This window comes from Tiliqua scincoides, chromosome 8 (genome assembly GCF_035046505.1).
Source record: "Tiliqua scincoides isolate rTilSci1 chromosome 8, rTilSci1.hap2, whole genome shotgun sequence".
Classification (NCBI taxonomy): domain Eukaryota; kingdom Metazoa; phylum Chordata; class Lepidosauria; order Squamata; family Scincidae; genus Tiliqua; species Tiliqua scincoides.
This window is the reverse complement of record NC_089828.1, coordinates 44,243,299-44,261,992: the sequence shown is the minus strand read 5'-3', so window position 1 is coordinate 44,261,992 and position 18,694 is coordinate 44,243,299. Positions and strand designations below refer to the sequence as shown.

At 40.8% G+C, this 18,694-nt stretch overlaps 2 protein-coding genes across 3 annotated transcripts in view; one reads left to right on the top strand and one right to left on the bottom strand.

The window, feature by feature from the left end:
* Nucleotides 1–6,749, top strand: part of TRPV3 (transient receptor potential cation channel subfamily V member 3) — a 30,465-nt gene extending 23,716 nt beyond the window's left edge. Inside the window, exons 12-18 of one of the 2 annotated variants that reach the window (XM_066634854.1) lie at nucleotides 323–488; nucleotides 861–927; nucleotides 2,315–2,586; nucleotides 3,629–3,741; nucleotides 4,572–4,642; nucleotides 5,429–5,525; nucleotides 6,425–6,749. In XM_066634854.1, the coding sequence (XP_066490951.1) occupies nucleotides 323–488; nucleotides 861–927; nucleotides 2,315–2,586; nucleotides 3,629–3,741; nucleotides 4,572–4,642; nucleotides 5,429–5,523 (784 nt within the window). In that variant the 3' untranslated portion in view covers nucleotides 5,524–5,525; nucleotides 6,425–6,749. Of the gene's footprint in view, nucleotides 1–322; nucleotides 489–860; nucleotides 928–2,314; nucleotides 2,587–3,628; nucleotides 3,742–4,571; nucleotides 4,643–5,428 lie in introns of both variants that reach the window. The other variant, XM_066634853.1, reaches the window with a different exon arrangement.
* Nucleotides 6,750–9,457: 2,708 nt separating this feature from the next.
* ASPA (aspartoacylase) lies at nucleotides 9,458–18,622 on the bottom strand. Its single transcript, XM_066636440.1, has 6 exons — nucleotides 18,384–18,622; nucleotides 16,143–16,341; nucleotides 13,988–14,081; nucleotides 11,578–11,685; nucleotides 10,173–10,282; nucleotides 9,458–9,655 (listed from the first exon to the last, which is right to left on the bottom strand). Exons 1-6 carry the CDS (start codon nucleotides 18,620–18,622, stop codon nucleotides 9,458–9,460), a joined length of 948 nt encoding a protein of 315 aa, XP_066492537.1.
* Nucleotides 18,623–18,694: the final 72 nt, after the last annotated feature.

Here is an 18,694-nt window from a genome sequence, read left to right as displayed (position 1 = left end):
TTATACTGAGTCAGACCACTAGTCTCTCTAGCTTAGCACTGTTTTCACTGACTTGCAGCATCCTCCAGGGTTTTAGATAGACAGTATTTCCAAAACATACCTGAAGATACTGGGGACTGAAACATCTGAGATCTTATACTTGCAATATCAGGGAAGCACTTTAGAGGATCCAACAGCAAGGCATTTCAGTGGGCTAAGGTGTGGGACAGGAACATGAGTTGTTCTGAGCATGTAAGGAAATGATGAAGTGGTTATATAGACAAAATTTTGCACCCACCTGTTCAGACATAGTCTCATACAGCCATCTTTTATGTTGTAACAGTTTTATACAAGCACTCCTGGTTGTCTTCTCTGTCTGCTTGTACCTGTTGTCCTACAAAGAACATCTGGTGTGTCTCGTCTTGGCGATGTCATTAGGATGGGTCAACATGCTATATTTCACCAGGGGGTTTCAGTCTATGGGAATCTATAGTGTGATGATTCAACAGGCAAGTACATGGTTTTAAAGTCTACTGACCAGCTTATTTATGTGGCTGTCCTTCCACCTTCTCAGAAACTCAGATCTCAAGTGCCAATCTGATGAAAAATCCCCCTGAAGTCTTTGTACTAGCCAGGACCATTAGAGCTGACAAATATTGCGCTTGAGCAGTTCATATACTGTGGCTTAGCTCACTCATTTACACCCAGTTATATCAGCCCTACTGTTTTAAAATCAGTGTGTCAGCTTTCCAAATGCATACAGATGTATCACATGGTCCATAGCAGTGGTACTTCAACCGCTGGAAGAGATGTAGCTGCACAGTTAAACTCCTCAATGTGTATGCAGTTAATTGTGAACATTACATCTTTTTTTTCCTTAGGTCATCTTGCATGATGTGATAAAGTTTTTTGTGGTGTATATTGTATTTCTGCTTGGATTTGGCGTAGGTAAGCATAATTTGATGGCTATTTGAAAGGCGTCTGGGACTGGGAAAATGTGTATCATGGTTAGAATAAGGCATTATCTGATATTCACTGGACTAACAGCCCAATCCTGAGCTGCCTGGAGCGTGGAGCTGATGCTGCACGGCATCCAGTGTGCAACCGGGCAGCTTGTGGTGGCTCTTTGGGAGAAGGTGACTTTTGTTCTCTACCCCAGTAAGGGAAGTAGCCCCGCAACTGGGCTACTCAATTCTGCGATGGCTTTTGAGCTGGCGCAGAATCAAGTCCCGTGTTGGGCCACATGGCCCGACATGGGGCTCAGATCTGTTTGAGCTGAGCTGCACTGGTCCTGCCCATCTCTCACTTCCTTCCCCGCCATATCTCCCGCCCACCCGCTCCCCACCCTGAAACGCCTCCCCCTTCTTCCCTCCATGCCCTCACTCACCTCTCCACTGCCCGGCAGACCAGGTGACACAATGCAAGCCCAGTGTCGGAGCTGGCCCAGTGCAGGCTCACACTGGGCTAGCTCTGGCACTGGGCCCACAGTAAGGGCTTGGCGGTAAGCTGGGGCTCACTGTTCAGGATCGGGCCCTAAGTTTGCACAACTTGTGGCTCACCAAACTAAACACAGCCTATCACAGTAACTCATAACATTTGGCTGTCTCAAGCAGAACACCAAATTGTGGTCCATCTCTTTCATGTCTTATCACTCTTTTGTTTAATCACTCCCCCCCCCCCACTCCTTATTTCTTTTAAATTTCTTCCTCTTCTTTCCTTTTCTGTTAAGGGAAAAGGAAAAAAAAACAGCATGTTGTCATTTTACCTCTCTGCCACGAGGCCGCCCATGATAATGAGATGGGTGCGCATGGGGGGTGCACATGTGTGCCACCTGTGAGAACTGGTCTATCGTGTGCTACCTGCTTCATGGTATGGCCAAACCTGCAGCCCATCAGACCTCTGTGTTGGCTTGCCAGTTGTTTGACCTAGTGGTTATAACACAGAAGATGTAACGTAGGAATACCAAAGGATGTAATATAGATAAAATGGTATGTTTTTGGAGTATTTTTGAGTTTTCACAGCACACTTTCATGAACCCTGTCTGATGAAGTGTGCTGTGAAATATGAATGTGTGCCTATTCTTGTGACCACTCTTGCTTTCCCTGTAATAATACCCTGCATGAAGTGAGCACACTGAAAATATCCCTATGACTGTTCTGCTGAAAAAATAGGAAGGGATGCGCATGAAGGCGTTTTAGAACACTTGCACCCCCTGATAAAACCAGTTTTTCCTGGAACATAGTGTGAATACTACTGGGCTATTATATTCTACACATGTACAATATAATATAACATTTAAAATGTTAATCTTCCTCTCTTATCGTTTTTAACACAGCTCTTGCTGCCTTGATTGACACTTGTCCAGAGGGCAACAAGTGTACTGATTATAGCATTTTAGGAGGTATTGAGATTGAGCTCTTCAGACTCACCTTGGGCCTGGGTGACCTGGATATCCCCGAGAATGCAAAATATCCAGTGCTGTTCCTGCTCCTCCTCGTCTTCTACGTGGTCCTAACCTTTGTTCTCCTCCTTAACATGTTAATTGCATTGATGGGAGAGACGGTGGAGGATATATCCAAGGAGAGCGAGCATATCTGGAGGCTTCAGGTTGGTTTTGTGATTACTAACCCCAAAGATTGTATTCTGGCATTCTTGGAGGCAGTGGGCAGGTACTGTACCAGCGCATTTTGAAGAATATGGGAATCTGCACATTATGGGAATCTGTAGACTGGGGTTAGAACGGGCATTGATTTCCACAGCTGGTCACTTATGAGATTTGGTGATGCAACTGGAGGATTGGTGGAGCTGGCAAGGAATGCCACTGTGCCATGGGCTAGGTACCACCACCCTCCACTCTTACCTGGTAGCAGCTTCTTCTGCTGCGGCCACTCCTCTTCACATTCCATGCCTTAGAAAAGGCAGAGGGTGGGAAGAGTAGAGTGGAGATGTTCTAACCTTTTTTGAAAGATAGGGTAAGGAAAGAACAGGATAAGATGTAGCAGCTCCACCATCACCACCAGTTAAGTGCAGGGAAAGTCTAAAGTGTGTATGTGGGGGGGGGGGTTAGGGTCACAAAGGGAAATTGGGCGTGAGGAGATATCACAGGAAAGAGGAAAACTTGAAGGGATAGAAGGAGGGGAAGATCATGAGTAGGGGAGAGATTGAGAGAGTAGGGAAAGATCTCCCCCTAGCCTGTGAGCAACATGAGGGGAGACAGGAAAATGTGGGTAGATGGGCACACAATGTGCTTTTCATGCCACAGGGGAGGAAATTGGTGTGCAGTGTGTGACTTGGAGTTGATTCCAAGTCCAACTCTTCAGTGGACTTAAAGCCCAATCCTATGCATGTCTACTCAGAAGTAAGCCCCATTATAATAAATGGGGTTTATTTCCAGGAAAGTGTGGATAGGATTGTAGCCTTAAGGAGTTGATGCACTGTGCACTTCACATACTACATAAGGCAGTATCCAGCAGTATTTGGTGGTATTCCTGGGGGGGGGGGATTGGGCCAGTCTTTCTCATTTCACATCCACCTTCCTTCAAAATAGCTAGGCACATATGCTGTTCAGTCAAGTGCCAAGATCACTTCCAGCCAATGGAAAACATTTGTACGCCCCCTTTTAACATTATCCTTCTATCCTTACCACTAGAGAGCAAGGACCATTGTGGAGATTGAGAAACTTTTGCCAAAGTGCTTAAGAAAAAAATTCCAGCTTGGAGAATGGTGTAAAGTAGCTGACAATGATACTCGATTATGTTTAAGGTAATTAATATTCAACATTTGATGGAGCTGCTGTGTCTTGATAATTGTGAAAAAGTTGTAGAGACAATGGTGCCAAATTGCATGTAGGTGCTGTTGTCTGACTGTTCCTCAGTTGCCCTACTTTAACTGGGGTGCTACCTACCTAGTAGAGTGAGTTCTGTTTTTAAATCCGGATATCCAAGTTCAACGCATGGTTTTTTGTTTGTGTCGTCCTATTGAAGTTAATTTAAAATGGTTGGGCAGCAAATACTTGTGGCATGGTTGCAATCTGAATTCCCAACATTTGTTTCCCATGAATGACGAGCTGAAGTAGATCAATGTGCTATGCTCCACTAGGAGTTTCAAACTCATTCAGCAGGCCAAATAGAATTCATGATGCCTGCTGAGGGCCAGAAGTGATGTCATTAAGCAGGAAGTGATGTCATTAAGCAGGTCATGACTGGAAATAAGCACTTTTTTCTTACTTAGCAACTCATTAGTTGCATATGATAGAAGAGAAAATACACAAAATGTGATCAAATTTTCAAGATATGGGAGAGCCCAAGTATAATGTGGGCAGCCCTTTCATCAGTGACGCCTCAGCACAGCTCAGCAACTAAGAGCAAATGATGGTGCTGGGAGAGCCTGAGGGCCAGATAAAGAACTTCCAGCGGCTGCATCTGGCCTACGGGCCTTATGTTTGCCACCCTTGCTTTAAACAGTGCATCATATCATATACTTAAAGAAACATGCACTGATTAAATGAATACCAAGATGTGTTCAGCAAAAACAAATGTGAAGCATTCCTACAACAGTGTGGCTAAAACTGAATTTGTATACCCTGTGACCAGGATTAATGAAGTCAAATGGACCGAATGGAAAACGCACGTTGCTTTTATCAACGAAGATCCAGGACGAGGAGGTACTATTGACTTATCATATTTGGAGTCATACAATTTTTTGTGGCCATTTATATTATGTTTTCTATACTGTTTAAATAAACACTTGTGTGTACATGTAAAACTCTATTCACAATAATCTAGAAATATGATCTGGGGGGGTTTGTCCAATTCTCTTTTCAACACAGCTCTCTCTTTTTTAAGTGCATATGCTCCATATGTGTGTGCCCTTGACATGAATGGTATTCCATTGAAATTAAGGGGGAACCTACCTATGTCCCTCACACAGGAATTCCATGTGCATACAAGAAATTCACAAGTGGAATGTAAAAGGGCCAAACTAGGAAATATGCCTGTTTGCATGACTGATGCCTGTTTGTTTAATATAAATAGCAACTGCCAAAGGCTCTGATCTGAATTGGGATCACAATGGAGGGGGCATTAATCCTTCATCCCTACCACTGTCCCAGTGCAGATCAGACTACCTCCCCAGCAGCTGCTATGTGCCTGGAAGGTAAGGTTCCATTGGTGATAAGGGAAGCTTTCCTCCAGTACTCCAGTAAAAAAAGACTTTTACTTACCACTTCTGGGCCACCTGGTCACTCATTCCTCCCCCCATAGCATGTATGTGGCACACACTCTATTGGTTCAACTGCATATTATGGGCTAGTGGAGGATAGGATTGGGCCATTAGCGAATCAGTGAAGTGCATGTATTTTTGAAGAGATCATTTTAATTAGAAATGAATGAATAAATAAAAACATATTCTACACTACAGCAAAACTATTTTCAATTTTTTCTTTTTTTAGATTACAATAACATGCAAGATGCCTCAAGAAGTAACAGCAAAATCACTCTGAATAGTTATGAAGAAGTGGAAGATCTGCGAGAAACCACTGTATAGTTGTACGTTTGCTGATAGAAGAATATTCAGACTCCTGGCAACAGGGCAAGAGTGTGGGTAGGAAAGACTTATACTGTGCTCATAGCATACACCCTAGCCTTTGCTTCCTGAGTTTGGCTGGAATAGTGGTCAAATAAAGATGAGAGACGTCGCTGCTGCTAGTCAGCAAAGAGGCAAGGTGACAGAAGCAGATACAGGAAGGAAAAGAGATATTCAATGGCATGAAGTAACCAGAAGGTATAAAATCAGGAATGAGATAATAAGGGAAAGAATTGCAATAGAACCAATTCTATATTATATACAAAGACAGCAAATAGTAGTTTGCTCACCTAGAGAGAATGTCTTGGGATTCTATACCGTATAAGGCATATATTAAGAGAGACAATCTCAAAGATATATTGCAACAACATCAGATAACATTGGAAGAGGCTGCTAGAAGTGCAAGAACCAGAACTTTGTATCTCCCTTGACACCCAAAATGGTAAAAGAGGAAGTAAAGAAGAATGGCATGGAAAAACAGGTCCAAGTAATGAAATAAGAGAAGGAAGGAGCCCTGAAGACAGCCTAGTTGTGTGAGAACATAAGAACATAAGGTCTGTATGAGGCCAAAGAATGATGATGATCCTGTTGGCCTCTGGAATCCAGCTGATCGTATAATTCCTAGGACTGAAGGAATTGGTTAGGAGATCACAGGATACTGTGCTTTGACCTACTTGTTAGCTGGAAGTATAATCGGGGTGCTATTTCCCTTCTAATAACCTTCAGCCCCCAGAAGCAAAAGCTATTCTATGAAGCCCTGCTTTGAAAGTTCACTGAACAAAACCTCAATATTTGTACAACTGTTCTTGGTGAAGCACTTTCAAAGCCTGCCAATATTATTCAATAACTCTTTTTCCTTTAGGAGGATGGATTTGACTCCCTTTGGAGCCTTTGCTGACCTGCGTAATTTTGTGTACTCAAAAGAATGAAGGTATGAAAAGCAAATACATTTCAGATTTGAAGTGAAACCACAGTATGAAATATTACACACTGACCATTCTGGGAGCAGTTATTCTCCTAAACCTGGCCCTGCTCACCTTGATACCTGCTTGCGCCAGGATGGTGGTGGCAAAGGCAGATGAAAAGACTGTAGAGGACACAACTGGGAGGAGCCATGGGGGTCCAGCTACCTCATCTCCTGTTTTAATGGTACATTCAAAGAGGTGGACAGCCCTATCTTGTGAAAGGAAGATGTGCATTTATTTTACATGCAGTATTTGTTTAAGTCAAGTTCATTCCTGTGTAATGTGCCTTAATCCTTATGGATTCCACCTGAATTTTTTGTTCTGTTTTTTGTTTGTTTCTATTTGTTGTTGTTTTGAAATGATGTCTTGAACAGTGCAAGGGAGGGCACCGCGATGCAGGTCTCTTGTTGTGTGCTCCCTGAAGTATCTGATGAGCCACTGTGAAATGCAGAAGCTGGACTAGATGGGCCTTTGGCCAGATCCAGCGGGGCTCTTCTTATGTTCTTATGGTAACAAAAAAAGCATTCGATTTTGATGAAGACATTGAGGCAGCAATGGTGCAGTAGACTTTTGAAGCTTATTGTAAAAGTGTGTCTCTGCCAATGCACCTTCTGTTTTCTATTCAGCACTTGAAGGCCATGTGGCCATTTGTGAAAAGGCTTCCAAACAAAAACACTGTTATGTGATGCCATTTTCATTGAATGTTATGATTCATGTTGCAATAATTGTCTGAGCCAGTATTTTTTAAATATTTATTTCAAATAAGAGAAATAAAATGAGCACTTTTGATAAATATGTGCATCTCACTATTATTTTATTCTGTTGATATCTGAACTGTGATGTAGCACCAGCAAGCAGCATTAACAGGCAATAAAGGACCAAATTTTTTATAAAGAAGCAACAGTATCATAGGCCCGAGTCCATTTTGCGAATCCCAGACTTTATAAAATGGACATTAAAATGTTGGAATCGTTTGACAGGTGTTGATTCATCATGGTGTTTTGTGGTTTTGTTTCAATAATACATCCATTGCAGATAATTATTATAAATTATAATGGGTTAAATTAAAAGACACAATATCATTCTTTTCCTTTGATAACTTTCACTCATAAATTCTTCCTGAATTCACAAGAAAGGAATTCATTTTTCAATCCAAGGAAGGGGTGGGGTTTACATAAAATATATACATATACCCCAGTTCAAGAGATGAAAAAGGGGCTGTAAAAGTTTAAAATTATCTCTGGGTTTAACAGAAAATAGTAATAGTATGTCACATAAATACAACAGTCCTTTCTCTTGTCAAAAGCACATTGTTTACCAGATCGTAAAATAATTGCACACACTTTTCTAATTTATGTTTTCTTTGTTGCTATGAAGTTCCTCTAGATCTCTCTTCTCCATTTTAACAATAATTCTTCAAGCACCCCTTTCATTTAGTGGCCAAAACAGATGTAACGTGATATGATTAGGTGTGGCCCTAGACCAAATAGAGTGTCAAGCAAGGAGGGTCTCTGATGCCCCTCTCCACTTGTTGAACACCAACTTCTTTTCTTCACTGCATGTGAAACCCCTTGTATGACTGATCTGTGGGGATGATTTATCCATGTCATATAAGACTACAAGTCTGCACACCTAAAACTCTGTAAACCTGTTTTTATTCATGCCTTGTTAGCAAATAAAAACAAAAATGTTTCTTCTACCATTTTAAAAGTTTAAGATCTGAAATGATCAGCCCCTACTTGTCTCTGGATCACCTCATCTACTCCTAAATCTGTTCTTGGATTTAGAAGATTCAGGATTGGATCTCCTAACTTTTGTCCTACTATAGAGCCACTGGGGAGGACGATGCTCCAATTTGTATCAGAGCAGCAGGGTTGGGATTTTAATCTTTTCCATTGTCATTTTCTTGGCTGTAATGTAGCCTGTATTTTCCCCAATTCAGTTAATATGAATGAGGGGTGTGCGCGCGCGCACACTTTAAATTGGGAAAATAAGACGATTGAGGAAGAAAGGGTTAAGCATCTCTCCACAGCTCTACTGTTCTGACCAAAATTGGAAACCTTCTTACTTGAAAAGCTTTTTTAAAAAAAGTTATACGATCCAAACATGACTCTCTCACATCTTGTCTGCTTCGGACCTCCCTCAAATGATGAATATGCCTCTGAACACCAATTGCTGGGAAGTAGCAGTTTGAAAGGACTATTCACCTACATGTCCCACATCTGGATTTCCCAAAGGCATCTGTCTGGAGTAGATGGATCCTGAGTCCAATCTAGCAGGCCTCTTCATATGTTGTTACAGTCTTAATGTGACTTGGGATATCTTTAGTACCTAACAGAACAGACTGAGTAATCTACTCTGAAACCCCTGTGTCCATGCCATGTCCGCAAACGTCCTGTGGTTTAACGATACAGTGGGTAGCCACCATATTCTGGTCACATGACTGTGGTGTGCATTTCACGGCAAGCAAAAATTCAAAGAGTGAAACCTTCCCATCAATGCAGTTTTGACAGAAGATAAGATTCCCTCATTAGTATAACATATTGTGGAATACCATTTTCAGAATATAGTCTCCCTTGCCTCTTTCTCCTTTTCAGCAACGATTGTGAAATGTCTCACTGTTCAGAATCTTAGAACATAGTAAATACAAAATATATTGCTCTATTTATTAGAAAAAATGTTAAGATAAAAAGCTTTAGTGTTTAGTATTTGTTTAAAAAATCCACATTCTTAGTAACATTTGTGATTTAAATAGTGCATGTTGCCTTCAAAGTGCTTATGAATACTCTTCAATATTCAAAATTCTTCAAAATTAAATATTAAATTCTCAGTCTAGATATGGCATCTGTATTCCAGCCCACTTTGAGTTATATACCTGCAGTGGATTTAGTCCAAAGATTTCAAAATATACTGAAAAAATAATGTCTATTCTATGAGACACAGACCCTCATGCCTTCTGCACTTAATTTTTCTTTCACGGTTTTTACAAAAGCTTGTTGCTTTTCATAATAAGCAGCCTCATTCACAAAGGTTGGGTACACCACAGAATTTCCTTCATACAGGATTGCCTTCCCGTCAAGAGTTAAAAACATGGGTTCACCAGGGCTGAGGGGCTGCCAGTCTTGATCCTTGCAGAACAGCAAAACAAAACAAAATCTCTTATTACTACCTTTCTGATAACTTGCACTTACATCCATTCCTCTAGCAGGCAGGTGCCCATCATGGATAATGGTGAAAACCAAGGGAGGTGGAATTGGCACAGAGGAGGAGGGAACACACAAGCCTGCAAGACATTCATGTCTCTTAATGTTGGTTATAGCCTTACTCAACGATAGCAGCATGCAGGGCCAACCCTTCAGTGCACTGCTTCCATCACTTTTCCTCTACTGGCAATGGGCATATCGCTGGATTCAGGTGTCACATTTGGTGTGCCACGCCAAGTGTTGGCGGGTCTTGAGCTGGTCCTGCTAGCCCCCATGGACTCCCCAAAATGAGCATGTGAGAATCTACCCTTGTATGTAAGTGAATTGAAAATCCCTTGCAGACAGAGCTATCTGTGTATGGCAAAGTTACACATTACTGCTGTTTAGGGCTGGGCCAAGACTTATAACTTTGCAGTGTGATTTTAAAATTGTGTATTTTTACCTGCAGACGAGGGTGAACAGTTGCAATTATCTCATTATTTTTGTTTCTGGGATAATCAACCTTCTCCATTATTTTATAAACCTCAAGTGTACATGGTGGGAATTCTTTTCCTAGGACAAAAACAAGATTTTCAACAAATAAGTCAAAAATACTACCAGTATTTAAAAAAAGAGTTATGTAAGTTCATATTCACAATTATTGGAGCCTTCCAGTTGTAATACAGATCATGGCTTGTTATCCACTAGGGGTTCTGGAACAGCTAGTGGATTAAAAAAAATCAATGGATACCAAATCAGTGGAAAAATAGCTTTAAAGAGCCACTTAAATCTGGATTTCTTGCTCCTCTGTTTTCATCCCAGAATGCATTGTTATACATGCTATACCACATTCAGCCACTAGATGGGGTGAATAATGGCATGAAATTATAATTATTTAACAGTGCAAAAGTAGGAAATTGGATTCTATTTTGATGCTTTTTTCCTTGTTGCAAGACATTTAAAGGTGGACCCCGGAATTGGTGGTGAGTCAAATCAGTAGAACCTGAGGTCCCACCTGTACTGTAATTAGATGTGGAAACAGGAAATGTTTCACTCAAGAATGCCTCTCTTCAGGAGACTGCATAACTGAAAGATGTCCCAGTTATCAAGTGATGCATGAAACGGATCTAAATTTTATCAGAACAGCTGAAATCAAGTTAAAATTCAGTGTATGGGATATACCTCAGATGGATGTATAACAATTCTCTCTTGTCAGCATTTTATGAAGTTTAGGAAAAATATTTATCAGATGCCATCAGATTACATCTTCAGAGATAATGATTGACTATTGTCAGATAACTCATATCAACTATTAAAAAATACTAAAAATGGTGACTGAGAAGAAATTTTTCAAATGAATGTTGCATTTGTCTTGTCTTGTGCAATTGACATAATGTGGTTATTAAATAAACATCTGCTTTAAAATGATGGATATTATTCAGCCACAAGTATAAGAAGAGGAAGCATGGAATTACAGTCCAATTCTGTAGTTGTCGACTCAGAAATAAGTCCTATTGAGTTCAATGGGACCAACTTCCAAGTAAGCAAGCACAGCATTGCAGCCATAGGGCCCAATCCTATCCAACTTTGCACTGCCGGTGCAGCTGCTATGCAGCCCCAATGAAAGGGAACAAACATTCCCTTAACTGGAGGAGGCCTCCATGACTGCCCCCCAACTGCAGGATGCAGCACATGCCCTGTTGGCACGACTACACCGGCACTGGAAAATTGGATAGGCTTTGGCCCTCAGTCTTCAGGAATGTTTTATAGCTTTAAGGAGCTTTTGTGATGAAATAAAATTATTGCCATTCCCATTAGCAAATCAGGAGAAGATTTGATGCTGGTGTAATGATAAAGAGATGCGGTACCTGCATTGAACATTTGTACAAAGTCAAGGCCGTGCTTGATTATCTTCCTCATTTTCTCCAAAATGTCGGCTCTGAGGACTCCATGGGCTTGAGGACCAACTTCCACACCTGCACATGAAGGAAGGAATATCAGTGCCTTTTTTTTTCCTTTCAGTATCTGCCAGACTTTGAAGACTAGCTTCATGCCCTTCCTCCACTTTTGTTTTAAACATCTTTCCCTTTTCCCTCATACACAAGTCAGCTCACAATCTTATAGATTATTATTATTATTATTATTATTATTATTATTATTATTATTATTATTATTATTATTATTATGAGATCCTAATATCTCTGTCTTTTCTGATTTGTCAAAAATGTGACACTCTTCGAAATAGCTCTTCTCTCATTCCCTTTAACTTGTCCAAGTCTGAATGATTGTTACAGTCTAACTTTAGAACAAGATGTGTTTTCTGAGATCAACCAGTTGATAACCCATCAAATTTTCTCAAATATATCAAAATATTTGATATCAAATATCAAAATATTGATATAATAAAATATCAACATTTTAAAAACATCAAAGATAGTTCTGCTATGACAAAAAACATAGGTTTGATGGCGTGTATTCTTCCCCCATCCATTTTGGGTGGGCTTCTCATTTAAAAAATAGGGGGGAGGGGAAAGTGCCTTGGCTAATGCAAGTTTGGGAAACTTTGCAAGGCTGGGAAACTTGTCACCTCATTTTGTGTAAAAATGATAGGGCCAGTCCTATACCAACTGAGCTGCAATAGTGTGGCTTCCATATAATAGGTAATGCTCCTTCTTTCAACAACTCTTGGCACACCTGAACAGGGTGCCTAATGGTTAGGAACTGAAGGGCTGCCTATCAGGTATCAAGATCGTTTAAATGGGGTTGAGAGCAAGAGCCTTTCCTTCTCTCTGCTCCAAACAGCCACTGTGTCGTTCTTTTGTCACAGGATTTCATGGAGAGGGTACCGTATGCAGGAATTTGTGGTCCAGATCCCAAAAGCTAGTGTAGAAATGACCCAAAGACTTGGGTATGCTCAGTGGAATTCTAGCTTTTCTCCCTCTGCAATGCAGACCCCAATTCCAGATTTAGAAGTCTCTTTTGAAACGCCCATCAGTTTCAAAAGAGGCTTGCCATGCAGTGATGCTGTTGGTGTTTAAGAAACCCACGTCCAAAGCTCCCGTGGACATGCAAGATTATTTTCACTTTCTGGATCCAGGTCCCTGCATAGTACTACTCTGTGAACTACCTCCTGACTGTAGAAGCAACCGCACCAATGGCAGGGACTTCCCTCCATTATAAGATCAATAAGATTTGAGGGTTCCCTTATGCCAACACTGGAATAGCATTTGTGTTCTATTCTTTCTGCATTCTTTGCACAGCAGAGCATAAGAGCTAAACAAGATGTGATGCAGGAACTTAAAATGTTTCCACAATTTATTTTTTTAACTTTAATGCACCTAAAAAGTTTGGATCCCCTCACCCGATCACTGCATTAAAATAATTACTACTAAAAAAGTCATAAAATACGTTGCATGTCTCTCAACATCACATCAAGTTTGACCCTCAGATTCAGCTGCTAACAGCCGGTGAATTTTGCTGAGAATTGCTAATTTGTATGCCATGCAATGTAACTTAGGGTCAATCTTTAATTACATATTTAAGAGGTGTGCTTACGGGTACAAGATACAAAGTGGGACAGAGTGCTCATACCTTTAACCATTGTATAGAAGAGGGAATTTTGGCAGATACAACTTTTTAAACCGTTTCATGCTGAGCTGCACCTGGCAAAATTCCCTCTTCTATACAATGGTTAAAGGTATAAGCACTCTGTCCCACTTTGAATCTGGGTAACCTTAGGTGTGCTTCAACTCAAAAATGCCTCTCATTTAAACATAGCTGTGGGGGCCTTGGTTCTGGTCCAAATGCCTCCCTGGGACATTTGGTGGGCCACTATGAGATACAGAAAGCTGGACTAGATGGGTCTATGGCCTGATCCAGCAAGGCTGTTCTTATGTTCTGTTCTTATGTTCTTATGTTCAGGGCTGTTTCAAGAATGGTGTACAGAACAGTTCACCTTTTCCCTTTGCACATTTTTCCTGTCAATCTGTTAGTTATTGCTGTTTGCTGCAAATAACTGCTTCAGGATCAAATAGAAGCTCTGAGGGCAGTTTTCTGTGAGAAACTGGTGCCAGAAGAGTTAACCTCTCTGTCCCTGTGGCTCAGGCCCCTCCCACTAGTTGGTGTGTGTGTGTGTGTGTGTGTGTGTGTGTGTGTGTGTGTGTGTGTGAAATAAGAAGTTATTAGTGCACATTCAGGCCCAAACATATCTGGAGGATAACTGGAATGCATATTCTTTATATCTGTGAATGAGGCAATGCTAATAACGTTCATATTTACCAACAGGATGCTTTGCTATAGACCGAGTTGTTGCATATTTCAGGTCAGGATGCTCAATGAGGAAAACAGGGCAGCCTTCTGGAGCCAAAGCACCCTGTGGAAAATATTGGTTTAATGCTCTTGTTATGCAAACATGAATGCTGTGCTAACAAAAGACTACTGATGCAGAAGTTATTTATACATTGTCTTTAATATTCAGCTTGTGTCTGATGATCCTAAAATATGGAGCTTAAAAATGGCTTTAAAAATGTACAAAGCTCTATTTGTTGGTATAGTATATCATCCCTTAGATTACACTAGGCATGCTCCATGAATATTGCTGCAAGCAAATATAAGTGAACATGATTCCAAAAGTTAATTCATCAACAAGAGTGAATTAATGTAGCAGCATTCAAGACCAATAGTCAAACTGCCGGAGTAGTTTTCAATTTTTTTCTCTCTGATTTAGGGTTTTCTTTTCTTTCTTTTTATTTTTTAAATGTCACTTCCAGTTAATTTTTTTCTACATCACTCCTATACTATATTTACCCTAACCTCACATACTCTTAACTATAGAAGGACCTTTGGAACAGTACAAGTAAAAGGAAAGTACAGATCAAATATCTTACATATGTTGAAAAAAAAGGACAGTATTCAGCTTTTCATTGAATCACCTTAAACCAGATTGGAGCTTTATGTTTTACGATTCATTATTCTTTTCTACAGCCCTACTTCTTCTTCATGGCAACACATCTGTCTCATTGATGTTTAATTAACAAATGTATAAACTCAATGTGGCAGTTTTGAAAGGTTACACTATCCTCCCTCCAGTGATATTACTCTCTGATATTAAGGAACCAAATCTGTAATCTACATTTCTATCTTTAGAACACCCTAATGAAGAAGAAATGACAGAATGCCTCAAGGTAGCAGACCTGTTTTGAAGAGTTCTTTTATTCTCATAGTTGGGGTTGGTAGTGGCCCTGATCCCATAGGAGGGTCACCAATTTCTGAGTTCAAAAATTCTGTCAAGTGGGCGGGGCTGGAAGTGGAGCCTAGTGGTTTCAGGCAGGATAGGAACTAATGGCAGAAAGTTAATCCAATTGGCTTGTGCTGGCAGATGTGCTGGGTTGAGCATAAGATCTGGTGAAAAAGCTACCATGATTTTTTTACCTTCTCACCGTTCAACAGAACCTGTTTATATATCTTGGGGAGGAAGGAAATTGATTACAGAAGAAACATATACACACTCTTTGCAGTCTCTTACTCAGCAACTTGTGCAGGTCAACAACCTGGCTCCTTGCTGTATGTGGGGTGTTGTACGTAGGGCTGCCCTGGGAAATGGTGCAGAAGCTGGAGCTTGTGCAGAATCGTTTGTGAGCTTGCACAGAATCGTTTGTGACAACCAAATGATTGGTTGGAGTGAACCATATTTCCCTTTCCTGGCCTAATAAACACTGGCTACCAGTATGCTTCCAGGCCCAATTCAAAGTGCTAGCACTGATCTTTGAAAAGCTGTAAAGCACATTTACGGCACCCTCCATGCAGGAAGTGCTGATGCTGGCCCAGCACCAGTCAGCACTGGGCCCAGCACCAGACAGACATTGCCCAGAGCATGGTAAGGGCTCTGGGTGATAGTGAGAGCCTCGGGGTGGGGCAGAGGCATTCTGGGGTGGGGGAAGAGTGAGGTGGGGGAAGGAACCAGCCCAGGAGGGGGGTGGGACCAACATAGTCCTGCTCCACTGTCCTATCCTCCATGTTAGACTACAAAATAGTTGGCACAGCCTTGAGAAAACCCATTGCAGAGCCTGCGGCTTTCTCTGGGAAAAGGGGACAAAGTCCCCTTTCCTGAGAAGACTCAGGCTGCCCTGGTGCCACTGGATGCAGCAGTAGCCATTTTAGTGCCAGTTGTGCAGCAATAGCCATTTTAGTGCTGCTGCACGCAACGGAGCCACTGAGGATAGTATTGGGCTGTAAAGCTCTCTCCTTTCATACCATGGTCCTAATCCAGATCAACCTAATCATTGCTATTTTAAACAGAAAAGCAAATATATCAAATACTATAGTGTGTTTTAACATCACATCTATTTTGGTGCTCATAGGACTGGACTGCAAATAGCATTCCACACAAACAACATTTAAAAAACAAACAAACCAAAGGATTGCAACTTTTTACCTTAATATAATGGCACATCTGAATGGTAAAGTCATCCCTGGAGTTTTCGAGTATGAGGGTGCCACCCATATTAGCTGTTGTATTGTGAAGGTCAAAGATAAGGTCATAACCATCTTCAGGGCTATCTTTTGGACCAAATATTTGATTTATTTCTTGAGCTCTTCTCACTTCATATGGCGTATCGTCAGTCTCTTTCTGGCTGTTTAAGTACAAAAATATCACATGGTACAAAATATTTCAGTTAACATATTTCAGTTTTTAATCTCAGTTTAAAAACAATTAGCTATAGGTTTGCTTGTCAGCTACTCATTCTTATAAACATGTATCAACCAGCAAGACCAATGGTGAAAGTGAGTAGGCATGTCGAGTAGGCATGTCACAGTACGGAGTGCCTGTGAAGATTTAGCAATTATATAGGAATATTAATTACCATAAGCCAGTGCTTTCCAAACTGAAACCAGCCAGGGAGCTGTGGAATCCTCAGGAAAAACCCACCACTCTAGTCAGCATATAGGATTGTAGTCCTAAGAAGGAATCACAGCCAATGACCTAATAGGTCAAAAAAGTGTGGGTACCACTGACATAAGCCACAGGCATTAAATGTTTATTTCTTCTGCAGTTTAGAGTTAGGAATCTAAGAATATAATGTTATTGAGTTAAGATTATTGAGTTAATACTGAGTCTGTTTCTTTAGGAGGGGCATGGCCAAAACTGGGAGGAGCTAGTGTCAAATGGGCACAATCAAAGGGCTTCAACATCAAAACCAATATTATTTGTAATTTACTTTTTTCCTGCTTTCCACTAATGAAGAGGCTGTGACATCCTTGAACAATTTGTTTTTTTTCATTCATCTTTTCCAGTAGAAATAGTCTACAAGTAACAGCTGAATGCACTATAGGTATCTCCAAGTTGCTCACTCACCTGCCAAAGTTCACGTTTATAGTTGATCGTAGTTCAAAACTAGTTTTTTAAAAAAATGAATCAACAAGCCACTTAAAGCCTGGTAGTTGCACTAACGTCCATGAACCCTGGACCTCCCCCAAAGTTAGTTATAATAGGTAGTGCAATTATATTGCTTAATTAACTAGTTTGTTTATTTATTTAGCGTATGGCATATAATACATGGACTTATATAACAATTAAACTAGATCAAATATCAATGTCCAGTTCAATTAACTGGTGATTCTGCACATCTCATCCTTCCATGTCATGTTCTGTTAAAAAAAAAAAATGCATGTGCCAATTCATGATCTCTTAAATTTCAAAATCCTTCTTCACAATCCACACAGAAAGATGCAGTATCCATATTTAAATAGATGTGCAATTTTACTTTTGGCTATGTGCTTCTGCAACAGCCTTTGCAGTGACATTAAGAATGATTCAACAACATGAACTTGCACAGAAAGTTCATTTCAGGACAGATGAGAAAAGTGACACTGGGAGCTCAGATTAATAGCCGTACTTTAATTTTACACACATGCAGCAAACCCAGCACTGATTCACATTAAACCTTTACAATGGCAGTTAGTTTCCTATGAAATTTGCATTTTTAACAGGAGGGAAAATCTATCATCCTTATTATGAGTGTCCCTATAAATGTTTTGCGATTCTGCTGCTAAGACAAGCAAAGTTTTTAACTGAGACCTGAATCCAAACATCCAATTCAGGATGTATCCCATGGAAATTGTTTATCATTTTTCTTAGAATGATGCACACATGTGCGTGCATGCGTGAATACAAACACACAGCCACAACACAAACTACTTTTGAAATGTCTAAGCTTCAAATGTGGCTGATCACATGACTTGGAGGTGGGCTGCTATCTGAAAGAAAAAAACTAAACACAAGCCTAAAGAACCAGTGAACACATAGATCTAATTTCGTGGTTCTTTGGATCCAGACTAAGGAAAGTTTCTTGCACACATCAATGTGTCAATCCAGCAGGCGCACTCTGAAGTCTAACAGAGGTTTCTTCATGCTCTGCTGTGCTGGGTGTCCAAAACCAGTGCAAACTGGTAACATATGCAAAAACCTGCACCTTATTTCATAATGTCCCCCTGCCACGTTCCCCAGGATTATGCACTAGACACTGTCTGTGGTACAGCAGCGTGTACATAGCCTTCTGCTGTTCCTGCAGATCTCCAGGGCCAAGAAATAAAGTACTGAAATGCATGCATGCACACTCACACACACACACACACACACACACACACACACACACACACACACAGGTAGGCTTACCTAAGATTTACAGGATCAAAAACTCGATTCAGGTCACAGTCAATATATCTGCAGCATTTCTCCACAGCTCTGGGATTGGCAATGAAAGGCCTCACTTCCAGCCCTGGTCTTTGAATCTCAGTTCCATCCTCCTGCCAGTACTTGACCAGAAATACCCCTGACAACTCATTGCCATGAGTTCCTCCAAAGATAGCAACTCGTCGTACAGGAGCTTCTTGTACAACCTTACAGGAAGTCATTCTATGAAGCAGCTGTAATGACTGCTGAAAAAAAAACAGAAATGAAGGACGGATTTTTTCCTCTTTCAGTTA

Coding starts and splice junctions, on each gene's coding strand:
- ASPA (XM_066636440.1), bottom strand. CDS start 18,622: ATGACTTCCTGTAAGGTTGTACAAGAAGCTCCTGTACGACGAGTTGCT. Junction 11,686..13,987: donor TATAGCAAAGCATCCTGTTG/GTAAATATGAAC, acceptor CTTCATGTGCAG/GTGTGGAAGTTGGTCCTCAA. Junction 10,283..11,577: donor TGTACAAATGTTCAATGCAG/GTACCGCATCTC, acceptor TTTTTGTCCTAG/GAAAAGAATTCCCACCATGT.